Here is an 8,932-nt window from a genome sequence, read left to right as displayed (position 1 = left end):
AAAAAAAAAGAAAAAAAAAAAAAACCCAAAAAAAAAAAAAAAAAAAAAAAAAAAAAAAAAAAAACACATGGTGCAATCATAGTATTAGATGGTAACAACATGTTACTCTGGATATATGATGATATGCATGATATTTACATGGTACTCTAAGGTATTTCAAAGAACACCATGGTACTATCATGCAAAAAACAAAGCATTACCAGAGTAAAATTCAATATATTAACAATTATGTCACTCTTGACTAGAAAACCCAAACATCTGACATTCTGACAGCAACAATTCACAAAACACCAACAAAAACCAGCACAGAAACCCAAAGCATCAATAAGCCCCAGCTCCGGATAAGAAAAAACTATCCAACTGATCAATAAATTGTTATGAAAAAAACGGCAGTCATAAAACGCTTCTCACCAGGTGCAGCAAGTCATATATGGAGTCCGATGAGCGTTTGCTGTGTCTGTTGCGTTTGAGCACAGACATGACTGACTCAGGACCAGCAGAAACAGCCTCGGAGAGGAACACGCTGGCCCACCGTCACTGACGCTGGATCAGTTACAGGAAATGCCTCAGAAATCACAGATTCACTGCTGCAGCGCCCGACAACATCCCTCCGCTTATGACAAATAGAACAAATGACAGAGCAGAGAAAGAGAGAGAGAGATAGAACCAGTCGCTCTTCTCTCTCTCTCTCTCTCGTTCGCCCACCTCCTCTCTGCTTGTCCAACTCTGTATTCACCCGCCCATTCTGATGCGACACCACCTCATTTATCTTCTCTCTCTCTTCCTGGCACGCTGAGCAAACACTGAGCTACATAAGTTAAGATACTCAACTCACATGTAAAAACAATCAAGCGTGAATGGAGAGAGGAAGAGGAAGAGGAAAAGGAAGTGGAAGGAATCTCCTTTCCAAGGTTGTTGTTGGTGTTATTGTTCATGATGGGCTGGGCAAGTTCAACCGCACAAGAATATCAGTGCAGTGAGAATGTGAGAGACCTGTAGTTACAGATATGCACAACTACTAAAATAAAATGTACTAGTTGGCTGCCTGAAAGACTGGTTAATTACACCACCCTGCATCATATTTGCTGAATGAAATCTATGCACGTTTCTTACTAATTTTTGGGTGCCGATTCCCAAAATAGTGCCTATCCACACTTTCCACAAAATATGATTTGTAACATTTCATTTTTGCTTTTGACAATCATTTGTAAGGTAAAGAAGTCTTGTATTATCCCTTAATCAACAGTTTTTAACTTGACAAGCCATCTTAAAATGCAATGCTTATGGTAGAGGACTGTGAGTCATGACGCAAAGGCCAAAAATGTCTGTCTGCATGTGTATGTCTATAGCAGTGGCGCTTAGAAGGGGATGAAGGGTTTTAACAAGCAAACTGTCTAACACCTGTCATCATGCTAATTAAAGCATCACCGCTAAAAATATAAAACTAAAGATGATGAACAACTAGTCTACTAGTAGTAAAGTAAAAGCTGGAGGCTTTTCTCGCAAATAGAAATTGAATGATTCATTTTGAAGACCACCACAGAAGCTCTGCATTCAGATGAGCAAATCAATTGAACAGCAGCTTCATGATTTATAATATAGGACTGGAGCGAGTGTCTGTTTCATAAAGATTGATCATCTGAACTGCCATGTGGAGGGAGAGAGACAGCCAGCGGGTGGAAATAAACAGAATGAATGCACTAGGACTTAAAAGAGCACGGAGAGAAATGCGCCGTCAGATCCTGTGATTCAGGCTTCACTGCGGTTCGTGAACACATGCTGCGATGGTGGAGCGCAGGAGCACGATCGTTAAACACGGCCGACGAGATGCGCCACAGAACAATGATACGACAGAATCACTTCAGCTCTACAGACTCATGCTGCCTTCCAGTCACGTCAGAACGATCAAATTTACTTTATTATTGTCATACTATCGCTAAAAAACTTCCTCTCTTTGTCAATGTTTGAACATTTTAAATGGACTATTTTCATTTAAAATGTAAAATTTAAACTTCCATTTAATTTTGAATGGAGTTTGGGGTCTGTAAGAAATTTTCTTTGAAAGTAGGGCTGTCAAATCAATTAATTTTATATTTTATTATAAAATTAAAGATTATAATTTTATAATCATTAATATTCATATTTATATATGATTTATATTATACAGTAGTCAACATTTGAAGTAGATCAAAAAAGTTCATCAATGTTGTCCTAAGACAAGAACGCATTTTGGTTTTAGGTTTTAGGACAACTTTGATTAAAGGTTTTGATCCACTTCAAATGTTGACTAGTATATATACATATAAAATGTAGACACAAACTTTTATTTTGCATGTGATTAAATTAATTAATATTCATATTTATATATGATTTATATTATATATAAATATAAAATGTAGACAAACATTTATTTTGCATGTGATTAAATTGATATAATCGATCTGACAGGACTATCTGAAAGAAATCAATATTTTTATTCCGCAAGAATACATTCAATTGATCTAAAGTGACAGTAAAGACATTTACAGGGGTTAAATAAAAAAGAGCCAATGACTGTGGCAACTTTCACATTTGAAAGGATACTATGACAAAGTTATTGCTTTCCTTATTCAAACTGATTTTTTTTTCATGAATATATGGTTGACCTGAAGAATGAAAGCTATATCATACACTTGGAAAATTATGAGCTATATCACTGCTTATCGACACTAGGGGTGTGACAATACACTTAGCTCACGAGATGAGACAAAATACAGATATTGGTTCACTAGAACGAGACAATAGTTTAATACTATTTTTAAGAAATTTTCAATTACAAAATATTTGTCTTTTAATTACAAAGTAAAACAATGCAATTGTATTTTAAAATATTTTAACTAATCTACGGCTATAACTAATGAATATTTTGGTAATCAAGCAATCTAATGATTATTTTGACAATTGAGTAATCTGATATTTTTTTAGTAACACAAATAGACCTAAGTGAAAACCAGGCTTGAGTATGACTATTTATATATAAACTAACGATGAGGCAATAATAATTGGCTCAAATAAAATATCAACACCAAGTAATTACATGGTTTTATTGAACAACACTGTTAAAATACATAACGTTTTTATGCCTATACATAATAACAACAATATGCTATAATATAACAATATGCCTATACATAATATGAACATAACCAACTTAAGTACATTACCGGTAAGTTACCATTAAGAGATCATGTGTGAACAGGACCTTTTCAAAAATCCCGGTAAATTTGTTCTGGCAATCATATCATTCTTATGGAGATGACATGATTAGCTGTTTACAAAGCTCCGCTGCTTTTTAATTAGTTTTTCTATGTAAATATGCGCTAGAATGACATCTTTAACCATTGCACCTCGAAGCTTTTTCAACGTGTCACGCTTCTCCATTCATCAGGGCTGCGACTCTTATAAGAGCAAAAAATTCTGATTGGCTAGTAATGTTAGTTTGGCTGAGAGTGAAAGCTGTGCTCCTCTCATACCATTGGTAGGCGAACTCTTGGACTCGAAAGTGATATCAACAAGTTTTTTTTTAAATGTAGCCCTGTGTCCCAATGTGCATACTATCCACCCTATCTGCCCTAAACAGTATTGAAAATTTCTACTATCACATAGAATTTAGGATGGATAGTATGCACATTGGGACGCAGGCTAGGATTATCTTTTTCCGCAGCCAAACATTGCACGCCGGAGATCCGGTGTAGTGATGAATTCTAACCCCCGCCAGATTATTACCCCCCTAGTATTGGTAGGTTTAGGGTTAGGTGTGGGGGAGGGGTTAGGATTAGGGGTGGGGTTAGGATTAGGCAATCAGGTAGCGATTTCAATGAGGAGGGTAATAATTTGGCAGGGAGTCGAAAATGAGCACAACACCGGCACGGTGCCGGAGAACTTTAAGCCCTGCATTTATAATGTTACTAAATAAATGCTGTTCTTTTAGAATTTCTATTAATCAAAGGATCCTGAAAAAATGTATCATGGTTTCCACAAAAATATGAAGCAGCACAACTGAGTTCAACACTGATAATAATAAGAAATGGTTCTTGAGCAGCAAATAAGCATATTAGAATAATTTCTGAAGGATCATGTGACACTGAAGACTTGCATCACAGGAATAAATTACATTTTAAAATATATTACAACACAAAACAGCTCTTTTAAATTGTAATAATATTTCACTATATTACTGATTTAACAGTATTTCTGATTAAACAAATGCAGCCTTGGTGATCAGAAGCAACTTCTTTCAAAAACATTAAGAAACCGACCCGTCTTTTAAATGGAAATGCACAAAAAACGAGAATCGTCTGTTACAGCAAAAACTATCAGCCACCTGAAAGAGAATGAGAAATGCTTGCAGAAGAAGACAGCGCTGAAGACTGAACTTGCCAAATCCTCTACTGAACACTTTTAGCATCAAAGACGTCTCCTGATATAACAAATCACACACACCGCAAGCCCAACGGCCTGTTAATGTGGTGATCAGCAAGCAAAGAACGACAAATCACACAGAAAAATGTTTCAAATGATCCGTGAGTACAAATCCCTCTCTAGTCCATCTACAGAATAATATCCCAGCAGACAGCGAAGCACTGCTAATGTACCATTATTCACACCTGAGCTCACGAAGTGAAAATGTTGACAGCCGCTTTAAAAATAGATACATTACAACAAGTTTCCACAATTAAACCGAATCCTTTAGGAGGGAAACAATAAAGAACTATGAAGTGAGTCTTGGCGCAGTGGTTAGTGGCTGATACATTAAGCTTTGGTGCTCATCTAGGAATGTTAAGTTCTAGTCTCTCCCCAATAGTTTCCCAATAAAAGGCAAAGAAGCCTAAAAATTAGGTTTGTGAAAATTTTCACAATGCCAGGTCATTACATACATAATACAGTGGCTCCAAAAAGTATTAGGACACTTGCAATAGCACAATTAAAACGCATGCATGACACTGCATAAGAAATTATCAAACTAAGTGGCATTTGAAAGTAGAGATTTATTCTCATCACAAACCTTTTAAACTTTTGAGTCAGACTTTTAGCCTCACTAATTTGTTTTTCTGAAATGTTTTGCTTGAAGAGTGAGCTTGTACCATGCTTTTTAAGAAGTAAATGCAAATAAATGCAACTTCTTTGATATTTTCTTGCACTGACATTTATATTAAGTTTTGCTTAAGTATCTAAATACCTTTTTGGGGACATACTGTGATGAACTGCTGTGATGAATATTGCAACTTCAAAACAAATAAATGGAACTTCTTTGATATTTTGTTTCTAATGCATTGATATTCACATTAAGTGTGACTTAAGTGTCCAAATACTTTTTGGGGGGACACATAATGGCAGAGAAGATAAACAAACCAAGCCGAATCGCTGAGGGAGATCATATTTAGTTGTGTCTCGCGGCTCCAAATTATTAATATTTTCAGAGCACGTTCAGACTAAACCTGAATTACATTACATTACATTCAGCACTATGTGTGTGTGTTTGTATATATATATATATATATATATATATATGAGTGTGCACTAAAGCTGATTATAGATTCCTTTGCATAATAAATCTGCAAAAATGTCAACGATTCTGTGTTTTTCTGTCAATATGGGGTGCTGTGTGTACATTAATGAGGAAAAAAAATTAACTTAAATGATTTTAGCAAATGGCTGCAATATAACAAAGAGTGAAAAATTGAAGGAGGGCTGAATACTTTCCGTACCCACTGTATATATGAGTGTGCACTAAAGCTGATTATAGATTCCTTTGCATTCCCCGTCTGCCCTCTATGCTACTTTCTGATTTTAATAAAGGCCAGAGAGATGGTGCTATGCAAAGAAACAAGACACATGTCTATGCATGCCAAAAGCAATCTTCTCCAAGCTCCCAGCGAGACCCAGAGTCCCGCTGTCTCTCTGCAACAGCAACACACCCTTCAGATCCAGAACCAACTCATTCTGCACTGCAGAGACACTCAAAGACCGGGCTTATAATGTGAGAGATCTAGTTTTATCATGCTGCGGCACTTGCTTGCAGATCAGACGGGTTGTAAAACTTATTTTTATATTGCATTTAATTGGTGGAGCAAGCAGATTAATTCCAAAAATGTTTCGCAAGTCGTATTTCTGCATGAATAATCGAGAAGTGAAACATCAGGATATGCAAATACTGTCATCACTGATTGGTGCAACAGCTTGGAGCATATTCAAACTGTGTGAATTGCACTTAGCAACAAAAAATGTGACAAAATGTGGAAAGCTCGACAGTGAAAACAGACAAAATGGACTGAATTCTAAACTACTGCATCCAATTATTATGAAAAATAATTGTTATTGACTTTACACATGAATAATAAGTATATAAAAAATTTGCATGTGATGTAGTTGAAAAGTCAACATATTGGAAACATTCATAAATATTATGAATGGCATTCATAAACATCACAAATGCATTGACTACAATTTTCCGGAAAATGAAAAATATAGCATACATTATAAAACAGCTACATATTTTAAAACCAATTCAAATCAGGTACAATTTCACCTCATTTTCTAAAAGTGGCCCCTGAGTAATTTGAGTATCCCTGCAGTACATTATTCCTCTCACGGATAGAGACACACATGTAAGACGTTTATGGACTGAGACAGAACCAGTCTAAACCTGCAGTGGAGAATACCATCACAGCTGGACAAGGAACAAAGACTGGGTTTTAACCATGCAAGGTCTAGAAATTAGGTTGGGTAATGGATGAACATCAGTAAATATATTTTTTTTCTGCTTCCACCACTAAGGTCTCAACTCAACAGTGCTCTAGTGACATAAAGATGAACAGGGAATTCTGGAATCAGGTTTCTGAAAATAGTTTGTCTATGTAAATATGGAAGGGTCGTGTGGAATCAGATTGGTTCCATCATCTCAACACATCCATCAACACATCCGTCCAATAAAACAACTGTGACTGTATCCTGCAGCTTGGAGATGTGGAAAAATAACTACACACACTCTCACAACGTCTAAAGGCGAAACCGTTATGTCTGTCTGACACATCTCAGATAGAGACCATCTTCTGAGACCATCTTCATTGCCGCCTCCAAGATTCGGTTAATTGTGCCTCATAATAAAGCAATTAGGATGCAAAAGAAAACCAAACGACCTCTGTTTTACTGTCACCCGTCTTAACGCAAACTAATTATCTTCAAACACTCAGCAAAAGCTTCCGGCACAAGATCCACTGCAGACAGTTCATTATTACAGAGACAGACAGAGACAAACAGATAGAACGATAGAACGATAGAACGATAGATAGATAGATAGATAGATAGATAGATAGATAAGATAGACAGACAGACAGACCGACAGACAGAGGAACAGACAGAGGAACAGACAGATATCCAGACAAAAAGACAGATGGATAGACATAGACAGACAAATAGATAGCAATGCAGACAGATGGACAGATAGATGGAAGGATGGATAAATGAATGGATAGACAGACAAATAGATAAGTAGATAGTTAGAAAGATAGAAAGACAGTTAGACAGACAAATGGATAGACAGACAGAGGGATGGATAGATAGACAAATAGATAGATATATAGATAGATACATGACAGACAGACAGATAGATAGATATACAGACAGACAGAAAGATAAAACAATTAACAGACAGACAGGGTCAAATTTATCAGTGTGACACGACAAACTATAGAAAGCGACTGAACTGTAAGCGTCCCTCTGTTTAAAAACAGCACAGATGACAGATGGTGAAGCGTTTCTGCAGTGTGATTCTTCTCGCTCAGAGTTCAGTTTCGAAAGGCCTGCAGTTCTAGATTTGGTGAGTGTGAACGAAACCCACGCACAGACAGGAAAAGTGTCCCGTCATTACGGGCGGAGCCACACAAGATCCAGGCTAATATCTTCAAAGAAAAACTTTGATCAGGTAAGCAGAACTTTTTACCTTTCCATAGTCATCAAACTCAGCGAAGAGCTTCGAGTCGTCGTCTAAACTGTCTCCCGAAGTCTCCACAATCAGACCCACTCCATCGTCAAGAATCTCCTCTGTGGAAACACAAATGATTTTTTAATTTTCAGATAACTGCACTGAACATTGCAATGTTTCTGGATGATATATTAAATATGCATTTCTTTTCATATTTAGGCTATTTAATCATGTGTTCAGCTATTAATAAGAGTGTAAAGTTAAACACTTTTAAACTTTTTCTAACAACTCCTTTAGAAAGAAAGAGCATGAACCTCTTGTTTATATTGTATAAAGGTGTTGCATTTTTACATACACTAGTTAGCAGTTAATTTGAAGCACTATATCATCGAATTATATCGTCAAACCAAAACACAAAAACAGTCAAATAAATGGGTCAAGCAGATCTCTGGCCGCCCCTCACCTTGACTCTGAGAGAAGATATCCGTGTAGAGGTTGTCCACAGCGTCCGAGCGTCTCGGTGGCAGGAAGCAGAGCTGCCGGCGGTCAACAGGGGGCAGCGTGTTGACGGTGAGAGAGAGAGAGACCTGAGCGAACGCCACCTTCATGTCAGCAAAGGTCAGAGTGCGGGCGTCCTTCCTGTTCAGCTGCAGAATCTCATCTCCCGCATTCAGAGCTGCAATCATTTCAATACGGTAATATTTCATGAATAATTAAGTAGCAGAATATTGCAATCATAGACTTCTTGAGATATGCAAAATGGATGAAATGGTTAAATGCATAGTGAGCTTGCAAGGAATTAATAAAAACAAAAAAACAAATGAAGAATTTTTAAAGTTTAACAAAGGATATAAAAAACTGTGAAGATCGTGAGTTTTTGGTCCTAAATACACCATGACATAAAAAACTGACCCCTATTTAATTTCTTAAGACATGATTATGGTCTTATTTTGCGTGATTTATTAATGC

At 36.6% G+C, this 8,932-nt stretch overlaps 1 protein-coding gene across 1 annotated transcript in view; it reads right to left on the bottom strand.

Annotated features, from left to right (window-relative positions):
- Positions 1–8,932, bottom strand: part of LOC107670130 (T-lymphoma invasion and metastasis-inducing protein 1-like) — a 64,326-nt gene that overhangs the window by 17,306 nt on the left and 38,088 nt on the right. Inside the window, exons 15-16 of the mRNA XM_016462642.1 lie at positions 8,427–8,639; positions 7,982–8,082 (exon numbers count right to left, since the gene is read on the bottom strand). Coding sequence (XP_016318128.1) covers positions 7,982–8,082; positions 8,427–8,639 — 314 coding nt within the window. The remainder of the gene's footprint in view (positions 1–7,981; positions 8,083–8,426; positions 8,640–8,932) is intronic.

This window comes from Sinocyclocheilus anshuiensis, unplaced genomic scaffold (assembly GCF_001515605.1).
Source record: "Sinocyclocheilus anshuiensis isolate Anshui unplaced genomic scaffold, SAMN03320099.WGS_v1.1 scaffold48, whole genome shotgun sequence".
Classification (NCBI taxonomy): Eukaryota; Metazoa; Chordata; class Actinopteri; order Cypriniformes; family Cyprinidae; genus Sinocyclocheilus; species Sinocyclocheilus anshuiensis.
This window is presented reverse-complemented; position numbering and strand designations above follow the sequence as displayed.